The sequence below is a fragment of the Mastomys coucha genome, unplaced genomic scaffold (genome assembly GCF_008632895.1).
Source record: "Mastomys coucha isolate ucsf_1 unplaced genomic scaffold, UCSF_Mcou_1 pScaffold8, whole genome shotgun sequence".
In the NCBI taxonomy this organism is placed as follows: Eukaryota; Metazoa; Chordata; class Mammalia; order Rodentia; family Muridae; genus Mastomys; species Mastomys coucha.
The window spans coordinates 30,024,635-30,041,590 of record NW_022196914.1 but is presented as its reverse complement, the minus strand read 5'-3'; the positions used below and the strand labels follow the sequence as shown (position 1 = coordinate 30,041,590).

The 16,956-nt window shown below is 38.3% G+C and overlaps 1 protein-coding gene across 2 annotated transcripts in view; it reads left to right on the top strand.

The window, feature by feature from the left end:
- Adcy2 (adenylate cyclase 2) overlaps window positions 1-16,956 on the top strand; it is a 395,840-nt gene that overhangs the window by 301,783 nt on the left and 77,101 nt on the right. For both annotated transcript variants that reach the window (XM_031360381.1, XM_031360382.1), the window contains one exon: window positions 16,378-16,462. In XM_031360381.1, coding sequence (XP_031216241.1) covers window positions 16,378-16,462 — 85 coding nt within the window. The remainder of the gene's footprint in view (window positions 1-16,377; window positions 16,463-16,956) is intronic.

Genomic DNA, 16,956 nt, shown 5'->3' with positions numbered 1-16,956 from the left:
TCCTGGGCACTGAGCCAGAACAATGGCATTTATAGGAGTAATAGCGAGGCAGGGCATTACTCATGCATACAGTTCCTCAGCTGTCTCCCCAGTTTTGGAGAGGTTCCCACCAGATTTCCTCCTTTTCTAAAAATTAGCATCAGTAGACATGGGCCAAAGGCACCCTTCTTCTCTGCTTTAAAAAAAAAAAATCCTCAGTGAAATTTCCCACTGTCAGCTGATCAGCCTTCCGTTCAAAAATGCCAGCAAATTAAATTCCTTTCTAGTACCAGGCCTGAAGCAGCTGGTACACGAGAGAAATGTCTGTGCTTCACTCAGGCTGCCCAGAGTAGAAGCTTTCTGTGGAATCATGATCACCCAGGGAACTGGGGCCCACCACCACTGTCAAGTGTGTAAGTTCATGTTCCTGCATCTGTCCATTGTGTGAACCTCTATATTACCTACATCCTAAGTGATGCAGGGGCTGGTGATCACTGGAAGGAATTGGAAACATGAGTGGCCGTTTAAAAAAAAAAAAAATTCCCAAGGAGGACAAAAGACTGAGGAAAAAAATTATAAAACAAAACAAACAAACAAAAAAAAAAAACATTTCATAGTTCTTAGTTTTAAGAAACAGATTGCCGATTTTCTCTCGGTGACTTTCTAAGGCAGGAGCAGCCAGGAGGCACAGGCTGCAGAAGCAGCAGAGCAGATGACACAGGGTCCTTTCTACATCCATCTACAACTAGGAGGGACACCTGATCCACAGCATTCTGTACACCTTTCCCACAAGCAGAAAGCTTGTCTCCAGGGAGGGCTCTGGCCCCAGAACTCAGGTGAGATCGCCATTTTCTCTCGGGTGACTTTCTAAAGTGGGACCAGCTGGGAAGCACAGCCCCAAGAAGCAGCAGAGCAGCTGGGACAGGGTCCTTTCTACCTCCATCTGTACCCAGAAGGGACAGCTGATCCACAGCACACAGGCTTACAGACCCACAGGAGGAGCAAGCTCCATCCAGAGACAACAAGAACATCTAACACCAGAGATTAACAGATGGCGAAAGGCAAACGAAAGAATCTTACCAACAGAAACCAGGACTTGGCATCACCAGAACCCAGTACTCCAACCACATCAAGTCCTGGATACCCCAACAGAAGGGAAAAGCAAGATTTGGATATAAAATCATATCTCATGATGCAGATAGAGAAATTTAAGAAGGACATAAATCACTCCATTAAAGAAATACAGAAGAAAACAGGTGAACATATACAAGCCCTTAAGGAGGAAACACAAAAATCCCTTAAAGAATTACAGGAAAGCACAACCAATCAGGTGAAGGAATTGACCAAAACCATCCAGGATCTAAAATGGAAGTAGAAACAATTAAGAAATCACAAAGAGAGACAACTCTGGAGATAGAAAACCTAGGAAAGAAGTCAGGAGCCATAGATTCAAGCATCACCAACAGAATACAAGAGATAGAAGAGAGAATCTCATGTGCAGAAGACACCATAGAAAACACTGACACAACAGTCAAAGAAACTGAAAAATGCAAAAAGATCCTAACCCAAAACATCCAGGAAAGCTAGGATACAATGAGAAGTCTAAACCTAAGGATAATAGGTATAGAAGAGAGTGAAGGCTTCCAACTTAAAAAGCCAGTAAATATCTTCAACAAAATTATGGAAGGAAATTTCCCTAACCTAAAGAAAGAGATGCCCATGAACATACTAGAAGCCTACAGAACTCCAAATAGTTTGGGCCAGAAAAGAAATTTCTCCTGCCACATAGTAATCAAAACACCAAATGCACAAAACAAAGAAAGAATATAAAAAGCAGTGAGGTAAAAAGGTCAAGTAACATATAAAGACAGACCTATCAGAATTACACCAGACTTCTCACCAAAGATTAAGAAAGCCAGAAGATCCTGGGCAGATGTCAAACAGACACTAAGAGAACACAAATGCCAGCCCAGGCTACTCTACCCAGCAAAACTCTTCAATTAGCATTGATGGAGAAACTAAGGTATTCCCTGACAAACCCAAATTTACACAATATCTTTCCAGAAATCCAGCCTTTCAAAGGGTAATAAATGGAAAACTCCAACACGAGGAGGGAAACTACATTCTAGAAAAACAAGAAAGTAATCTTCCAACAAAACTAAAAGAAGATAGCCACATGAACAGAATTCCAACTCTAACAACACAAATAATAGGAAGCAGCAATTACTTTTCCTTAATACCTATTAATATCAAGGGACTCAATTCCCCAATAAAAAGGCATAGACTATCAGACTGGGTACATAAATAGGACCCAACATTTTGTTGCATACAGGAAACCCATCTCAGTGGCAAAGACAGATACTATCTCAGAGTAAAAGGCTGGAAAACAATTTTCCAAGCAAATGGTCCCAAAAGACAAGCTGGAATAGCCATTCTAATATAGAATAAAATTGACTTTCACCTAAAGTGATCAAAAAAAATAAGGAAGGATACTTCATACTCAACAAAGGTAAGATCTACTAAGATGAATTCTCAATTATGAACCTCTAGGCTCCAAATACAAGGGCATCTACATTGATAAAAGAAACTTTACTAAAGCTCAAAGAGCACATTGCACTGCACACAATAATAGTGGGAGACTTCCACAACCCACTCTCTGCAATGGACAGATTATGGAAAAATAAACTAAACAAAGACACAGTGAGACTAACAGACGTTATAAAACAAATGGATTCTATCTATAGAACTTTTTATCCTAAAACAAAAGGATATATCTTCTTCTCAGCCCCTCATGGTACCTTCTCCAAAATTGACCTATAATCAGTCACAAAAAACGGTCTCAACAGATACAAGAGGATTGAAATAATTCCTTGCATCCTATCAGAACTCCACGGACTAAAGCTGGTCTTCAATAACAACATAAACAAGAGAAAGCCCACATACACATGGAAGCTGAATAGTGCTCTACTCAATGATAACTTGGTCAAGGAGGAAGTAAAGAAGGAAATTAAAGAATTTTTAGAGTTTAATGAAAATGAAGCCACAACATACCCAAACTTATGGGATACAATGAAAGCAGTCTTAAGAGGAAAATTCATAGCTCTGAGTGCCTCCAAAAGGAAACTGGAGAGAGAATACACCAGCAATTTAATAGCACATGTGAAAGCACTAGAACAAAAAGAAGCAAATTTTCCCAAGAGGAGTCAAAGGCAGGAAATAATCAAACTCATGGCTGAAATCAACCAAATAGAATCAAAAGAACTATACAAAGAATCAACCAAACCAGAAGCTGGTTCTTTGAGAAAATCAACAAAATACATAAAGCCTTAGCCAAACTAACTAGAGGGCACAGAGACAGTATCCTAATTAACAAGATCAGAAATGAAAAGGGAGACATAACAACAGACACTGAGGAAATCCAAAACATCATGAGATCCTACTACAAAAGCCTATACTCAACAAAACTGGAAAACCTGGATGGAAATGGACAATTTTCTAGAAAGATACCAGGTATCAAAGTTAAATCAAGATCAGATAAATGATCTAAACAGTCCCATATCCGCTAATGAAATAGAAGCAGACATTACTAGTTTCCCAACCAAAAAAAGCCCATGACCAGATGGGTTTAATGCAGAGTTCTATCAGACCTTCAAAGAAGACCTAATGCCAATATACCTCAAACTATTCCACAAAATAGAAACAGAAGGTACTCTACTCAATTGGTTCTATGAAACAACAATCACTCTGATATCTAAAACACACAAAGACCTAATAAAGAAAGAAACCTTCAGATGGATTTCCCTTATTAATATCGATGCAAAAATACTCAATAAAATTCTTGCAAACCTAATCAAAGAACACATCAAAATGATCATCTATCGTGATCAAGTAGGCTTCATCCCAAGGATGTAGGGATGGTTCAACATATGGAAATCCATCAATGTAATTCACTATCATGATCATCTCATTGGATGCTGAAAAAGCATTTGACAAAATCCAATATCCCTTCATGATAAGAGTCTTGGAAAGATCAGTAACTCAAGGCCCATACCTAAACAAAGTAAAAGCAATATACAGCAAACCAGTAGCCAACATCAAACTAAATGGAGAGAAACTTGAAGCAATCCCACTAAAATCAGGGATTAGACAAGGCTGCCCACTCCCTCCCTACTTATTCAATATCATACTTATAGTCCTAGCCAGAGCAATTAGACAACAAAAGGATATCAAAGAGATACAAATTGGAAAAGAAGTCAAATTATCACTATTTGCTAATGATATGATAGTATACTTAAGTGACCCCGAAAATTCCTCCAGAGAACTCTGAAACCTGATAAACAACTTCAGCAAAGTAGCTGGATATAAAATTAACTCAAGCAACTCAGTGGCCTTCCTCTACACAAAGGATAAACAGGCTGAGAAAAAAAACAAGGGAAACAACACCCTTCACAATAGTCATAAGTAATATGAAATACCTTGGTGTGACTCTAACTAAGCAAGTAAAAGATCTGTATGAGAAGAACTTCAAGTCTCTGAAGAAAGAAATTGAAGAAGATCTCAGAAGATGTAAAGATTTCCCATGCTCATGGATAGGCAGGATTAATATAGTAAAAATGGAGATCTTGCCAAAGCAATCTACAGATTCAATGCAATCCTCATCAAAATTCCAACTCAATTCTTCACAGACTTGGAAAGAGCAATTTGCAAATTCATCTGGAATAACAAAAAAACCTAAGCTATCAAATACTATTCTCAACAATAAAAGAACTGGTGAAATCACCATCCCTGACCTCAAGCTGTACTACAGAGCAATTGTGATAAAAACTGAATGGTATTGGTACAGTGACATGCAGGCAGGTAGATCAATGGAATAGAATTGAAGACTCAGAAATGAACCCACATACCTATGGTCACTTGGTCTTTGACAAAAGAACTAAAATCATCCAATGAAAAAAATACAGCATTTTCAACAAATGGTGCAGGCTCAACTGGCGGTTAGCATGTAGAAGAATGCAAATCGATCCATTCCTATCTCCTTGTACAAAGCCCAAGTCCAAGTGGATCAAGGACCTCTACATAAAATCAGATACACTGAAACTAATAGAAAAGAAAGTGGGGAGTAGCCTCGAGCACATGGGCACAGGGGGAATTTTCCTGAACAGAATACCAATAGCTTATGCTCTAAGATCAAGAATTGACAAATGGGATCTCATAAAATTACAAAGCTTCTGCAAGGTAAAGGACACTGTAAATAGGACAAAACGGCAACCAACAGACTGGGATAAGATCTTTACCAATCCTATATCTAATAGAAGTCTACTATCCAATATATACAAAGAACTCAATAAGTTAGATTCCAGAGAATCAATAACCCTATTAAAAATGGGGTACAGAGCTAAACAAAGAATTCTCAACTGATGAATACAGAATGGCTGAGAAGCACCTAAAGAAATGTTCAACATCCTTAGTCATCAGGGAAAGCAAATCAAACCAACTCTGATATCCTGCCTCACACCAGTCAGAATGGCTAAAGTCAAAACCTCAGGTGGCAGCAGATGCTGGTGAGGTTGTGGAGAAAGAGGAACACTCCTTCATTGCTGGTGGGATTACCAGCTGGTACAACCACTTTGAAAATCAGTTTGGCAGTTCCTGGACATAGTACTAGCAGAGGACCCAGCTATACCACTCCTGGGCATATACCCAAAATATGCTCCAACATGTAATAAGGACACATGCTCCACTCTGTTCATAGCAGCCTTATTTATAATAACCAGAAACTGGAAACAACCCAGATGTCCCTCAACAGAGGAATGGATACAGAAAATGTGGTATATCTACACAATGGAGTACTACTCAGCTATTAAAAACAATGAATTTATGAAATTCTTAGGGAAATAGATGGACCTGAAGAATATCATCCTAACTGAGGTAACCCAATCACAAAAGAACACACATGGTATGCACTCTCTGATAAGTGGATATTAGACCAGAAGCTCAGAATACCCAAAATATAATCCACAAACCACAAGAAACTCAAGAAGAAGGAAGACCAAAGAGTGGATATTTCATTCCTTCTTAGAAGGGGGAACAAAATACCCATGGAAGGAGTTACAGAGACTGAAAGGACAATCCAGAGACTGCTCCACCTGGGAATCCTTCCCATATTCAATCATCAAACCCAGACACTATTGTGAATGCCAGCAAGTACTGGCTGACAGGAACCTGATATAGCTCTCTCCTGAGAGGCTATGACAGTGCCCGACCAATACAGAAGTAAAGGCTCACAGCCCTCCATTGGAGTAAGCACAGGGTCCCCAATGGAAGATCTAGAGAAAGGACCCAAGGAGCTGAAGGGGTTTGCAGCACCATATGAGGAACAACAATATGAACTAACTAGTACCCTCAGAGCTCCCAGGGACTAAACCACCAACCAAAGAGTACACATGGAGGGACTAATTGCTCAGGCAGCATAGGTATAGCAGAGGATAGCCAAGTTGGTCGTCAATGGTCTTGTGACAGATCTAAGCCCCATTGTAGGGGAATTCCAGGACCAGGAAGCAGGAGAGGGTTGGTGGGTGAACAGGGGGAGGGGAGAGGGAACAGATTTTTTTTTTCTTTCAGAGGGGAAACTGGGAAAGGGGATATCATTTTAAATCTAAATAAAGAAAATATCTAATAAAAATAGAAAAAAATCTAATTTTAAAAAAGAGACTCCCAATAAGTATTCTTAAAAAAATTTTTTTTTAAAAAAAAGGAGAAAAAGATGACATTGCACCATGCCATGCCAGCTGGCAGGGTTGACTTTGATTTTCCTATCTCTTATTTTCTTCTACATCTTGATGAGCCCAGGAAAATCCATTCTCTCAAGCTTCATCAATATTCGTTTTTATGTTGAACAAGTTGACCATTGAACATGAGTCCTGTGCAGTCCACACAGGCCACCTTTCCTGCTGGAGTTGACAGATTCATGCCATTTCATGGCTGAGTCCCCTGCCTTGAAGTTCTTGCTGTGTTTCTTCCTTCACCTTTATCATAGTAGATCCGTTTATTTCTATTTAAATGACATTTGCTTTTGAACGTTTTAAAGATACAGAAAAGAACAGAGAGTAATGTCACAAACACCCCAGTGTCCACTGCACAGACATCTCAATTGCTAAGCTGTGTCCTGTGAACTGCAATTGTGATCCTTCCTCGGGCACTCTTTGGATTTAAGTGTTCTTCCTAGATTATCTTTGTAATTTGTTCAGTCTTAATTTATGTTAATGTGGCATTGTTCGACTGATATTCTTGTTCTATTTGCTTACATGGCCCTCATCTCTACTATCTTATCATCTTGTGTTAACTTCTTTTAGTTGAATTCATATTCCTAACTTTTAAAGTATTAATCAAATTCTTTAACTCTTCTGCTTACTGGTTCTGAAGCACAGATTTCCACATGAATAATTCAAGTGAATTTATCCCATTCTCTGTTACTGCAGTCTCCTTGCATGCCTTTGCATGAAATCTGCATGCTCTGGGTCCTTTCAGAGCTTTTGTCTCTTATGTCTTGTTTTTCTGTTTTTGGTTTTTGATTTTGTTTTGTTTTGTTATGGTGGTAGTGGTTGTTGTTGTTTTGGGTTTTTTGTTTTATTTTGTTTTTTTTTGTTTTGTTTTGTTTTGTTTTGCTTCTGTACACCTATGTGACTAAGTGTGGCCTTTTCTGAGTTCCTGAACCACTCCCCTACAAAGAAGGTAACTCCATACCCATTCCCTCCCATCCCAGAGTTCCTACCTGTACATCATTTTCATTCTGGGCTACAGGCTCTATAGTTTTCCTTCAGTTTCTCCTTTCACTACTTCTAATTTAGACATGGTTTCATTACAAGGGCTCTGGTTCAAGGGCACCTCATTCATTCTCTGGGATAATGGCATCACCACAAGGTTGCTTTTAGTGTCAGGTACCTCTGGGATTCACCTGCTCAAGGTACCATCTTGAGCATTGTTATGCTTAGTAGGTCATGGGTGGGAACTTCCATCAGCATCCCTGGAGTGGAATGAAACTGGAGATCTTGACTATTGATGGTGCCTTTTGTACTTAGAGTCCCAGATATGTATTCTCCTCTGAGTACAGCTCTTCATGGCTCCTGACTTCACTAAAACATAGCTTTAACTCCAGCTCCCAGTTAACCAAGTTCATAGATGCATCCCTTACTTTGATACATATTAACTCACAGACTATTCAGACTGCATCAGCTCTGGTCCCCTTAGGTTTGTCAAGTGTCAGTGCCCCTCAGTGTTGGATACCGTTCTTGGACCTAGTCGTGTTATTTCTCACCTAGTCTGTGTGAAGCATTTTCATTGAATTCGTACATCTCACTCTGGCTGAGACGCTCTTACTTATTTTCTGACTCTGTTGTGTTATGGCAAGCCTGCATCTTCTTTCCCAGTCCTTCTCACAATGCATGAGTGTGTATCTGTGTAGCTATAACTTTTACATTGTAATTAATAAGAGATAATTGTACCTATGAGATACAGTGTGACATTTTCATAATTATAGATATGAGGTAAATGATGAATCAAGGTAGTTACATCTATCACCTGCTGGTTTTTTGTTTTGTTTTTAAATCAAAAAAGACAAGCAGTGGTCATAATTGAGTGAATGATCAGATGAATTGCTAACAGGGGGATTTTCTACTTGGAAATGGTCAGTGGAAGAAAGAGTTTTCCTGAAAGAGATTCTTTACCCAGCCCAGTTTTTGGAACCTGGCTCTAGTATTAGGACTTGAATAGAATTAATTATCAATGGACTCCTCTTTTCTGGATGTTTTTACCACTCTGCCTGTACTATGTATGTAGAATTTTATTATAAATATGGAATTCTTTCAAAGACCAAATAGTAATCAAACATGGGGCATGTTTCAATTATTTTATTCAAATTATCTGTCAAACTCAATGATTCTATTAAATCAGGCATTGCATTGTGAAAATTGTTGAAGCAAGGATACGTTTTATTAATAATGTTTAGTTAGATATCTTGTGTCTCATTATCCCTGGCTAAGCGAATAATAATGATACTTTACTTAAGAAAATTTAATAGCAAAATTGCAGCCTCAAAACCATTATTTCTACTTAGACTCTGTCAATTTCCTTACTCATTTAAAGATATATTTTCAGTAATTCTTTAATGCTCACTTCAAAGGGCCATTTTTAGTATTCTCTCAAAAGAGGAAAATAATGCGAAAGCAGTATCATTCATACACACTAGAAATAGACTTGATTTCCTTGGCGTCTGTAATGAGGTAGCTATGATTGAGGTAGTTTGCTTTAGTGGGTAATCTAAACCTAGAGCACAGCTCAGGAGAGCAGGCATCAGCAGGGATGGGAGAAGCAATGGCCAGGCAGGTTTTGGTGGCTCCTGAACTGCAGCCCACCCTAAGAACCTAAGATATCTTACCCAGTGCTTTGAGGAGTCATGAGGGATTTAAAGCAGCAGTGGCGATCTGGTTGTGCTCTGGGAGTGATTGTGGGAAGGGAAGATACAGGACCAAGTAAGACGTGCTGGTTTTCATGGGGATGGCACTGATTGGGATAAAAAATATGGTCTACTTCTGAGCTGCAGTATAAAAGCTGACGCAGATGATTCCTGCTGCTTGACCCGGTATGAAAACTCAGGGAGGATTGTTTTGTGAGGTTTGTTTGTGTGCTTCATTTGAGAAGCTAGAAGAATAACCTGCCATTATGCAAAAAGAAAACATGCCATGGAAGGGACACATTTGAGGGAAAATGAGGATCCCGGGTCTCATTTCTTTACATCAAGGATGTGAATGCCTTTCCATCTCCTGAATTTTCACTTCTTTTTGGTTTTGATTGCTACTGAAGGCTTTTCATTTTGAAGTTTTATCATTATAAAGGAGACTTCGAATTATTCCATGATAACTTATCATCAAGTGTTCTGTCCCTCCATTATTACCCTTGATGAATCCAAGTCAAAAAAAAAAAAATCTGAATAGAGTGCAACAGTCTTCATTGGAGGGATGAGTCAGGGTGGAGAGAAAGAAATGTCATGGGTCTTATCACCTAGAGTTGAATTCCAGAAAATGGCATCCTTATTTATCTGATGCAATGGCTTATAGTAAGGATGAATTGTGGGCTTTGGGAGAAAGTACTCCTGTTGAGTTTTTCTCCCCCAGAATGAGTGTCTCTGTCTTTGTTAGGGGCACCTTTCTTTCATAAAGGCAAAATCATAGAAGGGTAAAGGACTTGGTCTCCAATCAGCCCTTTCCATGAACATAACAATACAGCTGATTAAAGTGCTAAAGTCAAACATCACCATTAAAAGGTACAATTTTTCTTGCTTCATGGCAAGAAAGAGTCAAATTTACTTTTCAGTAAGTATATAAATCAATTATACTCACATGTTTAAAAGAAACAGCTTTGCAACAAGAATGTTAATTAAAATTGATTAAGTTGTGAAAACATCTTGGTATGCTTAATGGGCCAGAGCATGCTTTTGAAAGAACAGGTTGGCTAAATGGTGGTAATTAAGAGCTTTTGACCAACCATTACTTAGACTCATGTTATTTCTTGTCCCTGGGTGTCTGCTGATACGAAGCTCCATCTAGACTTTATATTTTGTAAACAACAGGAATTTATTTCATAGGATTTTAGAAAGCAGAAGTCCATTGTGAGGATGACAGGGTGGATTCGTTCTGATGAGGAATCTCATGGTTGGAGACAATCTCCACTCTGATGATCTACTCACATCCCAGTGGGCCCTTATCCAAATCTCATTGCCTTGGTACTAAGAGTTTAACATAGGAGTTTTGAGACAAACAAGGATTCAGTACATAACCTTAGAAGACATGAATGTTTATGTGAAAAAAAATGACATGGGTGCCAGTGTCCCTGCTATAAGGATTTAGGAAAATGACATTAGCAGGTTCTTTTCTAGCATTTGTGACCTCTTTAGCAAACAAAAAGTTGGCTAGGTTTTAGTTGAACTCCCTCCTAGTAGTAGTAATAACTCTGGGTTACCATGAAAATTAATATGCCACTATTGTAAAGCCAGGAATATCTTACACAGTTGGCCATTATTGTGGTTTACAGGCTTTACAACCATGTAGGACTGTGGACTGCTTTCCTCCATTGGATGCTCTAAAAGCTGATCCACCCTTTGTTCTACAAACAAGGATGAGTATTGGGATAAAATTACTAGCTTCTGATTACTATTTCATGGAACAATAAACCAACCCACAAAACACATTTTCTTCAACTATACATGAAATATTGACCAACATATAACTTCTACAAACCCAGAAAAGCTCTGAAAAGATGTGATAAAGATTGAATAAATTAAAGAGAGTTAAAATCTTAGAGTGTGATATATAGACATATCACAATCTAATAAGGAATTATTAATATTCTATTATTCTATTATATTCTTCTATTAATATCTAAATATTTAAAACATCTAAAAATATCCCCACATATTTGACCTTAGACTATTTGCCTATGAGTAAGCCATGAGTCTACTAAGAAATCATAAGAGAAAATTGTAACTATTTAAATTGTAACAGGACATATATTGAAATTTGTGAAATAAAGCTAATACAGGTAATAATATAGAAGTGGTGGGGAGAGATTACTGCCTTTGCATTAAAAGAAAGAAAAACTTTTATCATTTAACTGTTCCAACTTTTAGAGGCACAAAGAGATGAACAAATTAGAATCAAACAAATAAAATAAAGTGGGTAACATTTCTACAGGTCTAAGGACAAATGTTAAGAATCTAGTTAGGGATTGTGTTGGTTTTGTAAAGTGATAATTGTAGGTTCTCCTCAAAAATCTGTGACTTCACAAGCTATAGTTGGCTATATTTCCAGTAAGAGACACAACTTCCCTCTGTTGAGTGGCTCTTGATCCAATCAGAGAGCCATTATTTATCACCAAAGTATGCATGGTACTACCCCTAGGGCTACCCTGCCATGCTGGCTATTGTGCTTCGTAGGCATCGGGCTCGGTAGGACTGTTCTTTGGTATCCTCCCTTGGACACTTGGGTTTTATTATGATGTAATTGCTAAGAAAATTTAACAAGCATAACTTTCTATGTACTCCAGCATCTCTTTGGAAGAAGAAAAAGAAGGAAATTTATTGGAATGTTCAGATATATTGATAACCCCAAAGTCCTAGTGTAAAACACTTTCATACTCTAACATTCACAGGTCAAGTGAGTCAGCCTGTGGAGAACTTAACTAACTTCTAAGTTTCTCTCAATAAGGTTACAGATAGCACAGCCTGTCACCAACCATAAATAAAAATATATATCTTTTTCAAAATGCCAATGGCATAGTACAAATATGACATATTTATCACACACAGAGCAAAAAATAATTTTAGTCTCTGTTCAGCTATAATGAAATTAGAAATAATAAGGGCCAACTAAAAGTAGCTACCCTGTAGAATTTGATAATTATAGCTTTAATTATTCTCATATTACAAGAAGATGGAAATTGAAATTATAGGCTTTAGAGAAAAGAGTGACAACGAGTAGCTATAAATCAGCAGCTGTAGGGTTTGGCTAAAAGAATAATTGCTAAAATATTTGTGTCCTTGAATACATTTTTTGGAAAATATAAAATATTGTTACTAAATGACAGTCAAGAAAAAATAACAGTATGTTTCAATAAAGTTATTTAAATCTTAATTGGAAGCTAGTAATGTAGAAAATGAACAGAAAATATAGTCCTTAATAGTGGAACAAAAAACAAAGTCTTGAATTCATCAAAATATGCAAAGTTTCAAGACTCATTCATATTTTAGAAAAAAATAATATTCAACACAAGATAAAATTATTTTAAATCTGTGATTTTTACATTATCAGACAATATTATATAAGATTTTTGTAATTTATTTTTGAAATTTTAATTTTCTTCTTCTATCTTCTCCTATGCCCTCCATTTTGTTCTCACTCAAATTCATGACCTCTTTTTCTTTAATTGTTATTGTATAAAATTTCAGGGTGATATTGGATAACCAATTTGGGGGGTGGACAGCTCTTCCCTGGAAAAGACTATTTTTCTAGCTCTCAGAATTCCCAGTTGCCATGGTTCTTTGTCAGTGTTGGAAACCACGAGCTTTCCTTTCTATGTTAGCATGTCCGTGTTATTCAGGTCCTGTCAAGGTGACGAGTATAGACTTCTTGGTGTAGCCTCTCTGACATTTCTAGGAAAACTATCTCATGGCAAATTTCCCATTCATCTCATTCTTATAATCTTGCCACCTTCTCTGCCACAATGATCCCTGAGCCTCAGGTTCAGGAGTTTTTCTGAGATGTTACATAGAATTTTTACATTTGAAAATCCAAATAAAATAGCTAATTTCCTATCGGAATTATCAAGATTGATCCAAGAAACAGAACCAACAAACAGAGCAGAATTATGGAATGCCTGATGGTAAAAACAGCTATCAATCAAAAATATAATTGCTATATTAGTCAGCGTTCTTTAGAGTCAGAGAACCTATGAAATGTCTCTATATATTAAGGGAATGACTTACAGTCTGCAGCCTAATTAACCTAACAATGGGCAGCTGTGAGTGAAAAGTCTAAGAATCTAGCAGTTGCTCAGACCCACAAGGCTAGGTTTTTCAGCTGGTATTGTGCATAAGCTGGAATCCTGAAGAAGTAGGTTTCAACAGATGTGATGGCAAAGTGCAAGTAGGCAGAGAAGAGAGAGGCTTCCTTCTTCCAATGTCCTCATGTAGGCCTCCAGCAGAAGGTATAGCCCAGATTAAAGGTGTGTACCATCCTGACTGGACCTAAGATGTTCTTTACTTGAAACTTGGACTATCCCAGACTGGTCTTAATATCTGTCTCCTGGGATTAAAGGCATGTACCACCTTGCCTTGGACTAAGCTTTTCATGGCAAGCATAACTCAAGATCAAGATCAAAAGATTGTGTCATCCCAAGTCAAGATCTGGATCAAAAGCCTGTGTCTTCCAGCCTCAAGATCTGGATCACAGATGTGCCCTCCATTTCTAGATTATAGTTCATTCCAGATATACTTACATTAACAATTGAGAAGAGCCATCACAATTGCACAGAGGCTGAAGAGATTGCTCAGTGCTTAAGAGCACTTATTGTTCTTGCAGAGGGTCCATGTTCCCAGAACCAATATCCATTCCTATCTCTAACTCCAAAGGATGCAGTGCCAACTTCTGACTTACACTGACAATGGGCATATGCATGACATACATACATACATACCTGTGGAAAAACATTTATACATACAAATCAATAAATTCTTTTTTAATTAAAGAATAAATACAACCACGTGGACATGGTGTACATGAGCCCAGATGGAGGTAGAATCTTCATCTGCCAAAGAAGCCCCGATCCTGCTTTCATGTATGTTTTGTGGAGGGATCCACTAATAATTATGGATGCTTGCTACCTCTGAGATGCACACTGCACACACTCCCTTCTCTAAGGAGGAGTTTTTGGTAGTATTTGGTAGCATCAGGCAGAGGCTGATATCCAGGATCTTTGCTGACCTCTCACCAGGGAATAGGACCTGGAGTATTCTATGAGAGGACAACTTCTGAATAAGACAATTTAGGGAGCACATAGCATTTTCCTCTGCTAGATTCTACATAGCCCTGAAATCCTATCTTTCTTTTTTGTGTAATTGAAGCCTGATAGCAAATGATGCCAGTCAGCAGTCTAGGTCTGAAATACATACACTGTCTTATAAGGGTCTTATATGAAATCACCATGCCTCAGTGTCCATTGTTGGTTTGAATTGAAGCTTACAGCTCTTGTCAAGGCCACCATAATCATGTCTTGAAATAATGTAAGGAAATGGGGTAGTTGGTGGAGAGATTGTGTCCAATTATGAAGTCTCGAAGTATTATACCAACTGCCTGCCTTGTTGTTCTTCTTGAGTCTCAGGCTGTGTCCTTAGAGTGTGATTGCAGGTTTATTTAGTCATTTGTATCTGGTTTTTCTAGTCACTTCAAAGCTGAATGGTTAGGGCTATGACTACTCTTCCACGGGACCCTGGTTCAAATTCCAGCACCCACATGGCAGCTCACAACTTTCTGTAACTATATGAGGTCTGACACTCATATACATACCAGCAAAACACCAATGCACATAAAATAAAGGTTCTCTCCTTTTGGGTGCTACATCTGGTTTTTTTTTTCTGTTTCTAGCCAGTTGTGTTGGTATAAGCTTCCATGATGGCCTCTGCTTGGATATTCCATTTGAATTTCATCTTCAGTTGTTCTTGGAAGAATGGCTTCTAACCCTTGTCTTAGTCCCGAATTCTAAGATGGGATTTAATGACTTTTAAAATTTTGAGTTCTTTAATTATTTAAAGTATCACTCAGAAATACATAGAATTCTTTTTATTGTATGTGTTTGTGTATAGTATGTATGTGTGCATGTGCGTGTGTGTGTGTGCTCGTGCGTGTGTGTGTGTGTGTGTGTGTGTGTGTGTATACTTATCTGTGGGTGCATGCATGTGAGGTCAGATATTGACATTTGGTGTCTTCTATAGCTCTCTGCTTTATTTATTGTGAAAGGATATCTTGTTGAACCTGAAACTCACCAATGCATCTAGTTTGAACAGCTGACTTACCCTGGAGATCCACTGTCTTTCCTTCTGAGTGCTAGGAACATGGGCTTCTATACCCACCTAGTTTAGTATGTGGGAGCTAAGGGTGCAAACTCTAGTCTTCATTCTTACAAGTAAGTGTTTTATCCACTGATATGGGAGCCTGGCCTGAAAGCTGTCTAAGTAGGTTTAACTTGGTGGACATACTTTTCATGTGGTCACAGGGAGATTTCATGTTTGCTGGCTTGATCAAGCATGTGCATGGCCTGCCCTATGAAATCCTAGAAGATCAGGAAACACTTTACTGTGTCACACTGAACAAAATTGAATCTGTGTGGGAGGCATGGAGGACATGGGAGATTCAGTGTCCTCAGGACACCAGAGATAGGATAGGATGAGATGTTCCAGGCAATCATGGTGGTATCCATAGAAACAATACTAGTACATTCTAGGACACCACTAGCAGAAAGGAGGCTACTCAGGGGAAAGTTTGCACAGACAGAGTATTGAAAAGTTAAACGAAATATGAGCCGCATAGAAACGGTCCTTTCTTCCATAAAGTATCAATGCTGTGGGACTGGTTCATTCAGTTGCAGTGTGTTGCTCCACCTTGGCTGTCAACACTCTTCCAAGGACCTGCATTTCATTTGCGTGTGTTTTATTTTTCTTTTCAAAAAATATTATTGAGGGATTGAAATCCTGATTTGGTAAATTCGTAGTTGAGTGAGAAGCATCACTCTGGTGCTTTCCAGAGTGATGGACATGACCTCCGAACTAACCTGTTGCTTTTTCTTTCCTGGTAGAACGTCCATCCTTGGCTTCTCCTTTGGAGCTGCATTTCTCTCCCTCATCTTCATCCTCTTTGTCTGCTTCGCTGGACAGCTTTTGGTAGGTGCTTCAAATACAGAACTCCCTTGGGAAGTGTTTTCATTGTATTGAAATGGCTTTCTTCATTTTTTTCGAAAGCAAGGGGATCATTGGCAGCTATTTGAAAAACTGTGGTTTCTAGTACCCTTTAGGCCAGTGGGAAAGACAGCCTGAGGTATAAATTGAGGTATCACATGGACAAACAAGGCACTCTTTTGACTGCTATTACAATGTTGGATGGCTTTTCCCTGCCCTAGAGATGAAGCTTCAATCTGTAGCCTAGACTGGCTGAAAATTTAATATCCTCTTATTTGAATCTTCTGAATAGCTGGGGAAATGAACATGTACCACTGCACCCAGAAAAAGTGCTCATTTCTTTCTGTCAAGTGTTTTTAAATCATCTCTGATTTTAAGACTACTTGTAGCAGTGAATGCAAGCATGAGATCTTCATGTAAAGGACAGTTAAAATATTTTTAAACCATTTTTTAAAAGATTTATTTAACCCCTGCAGATC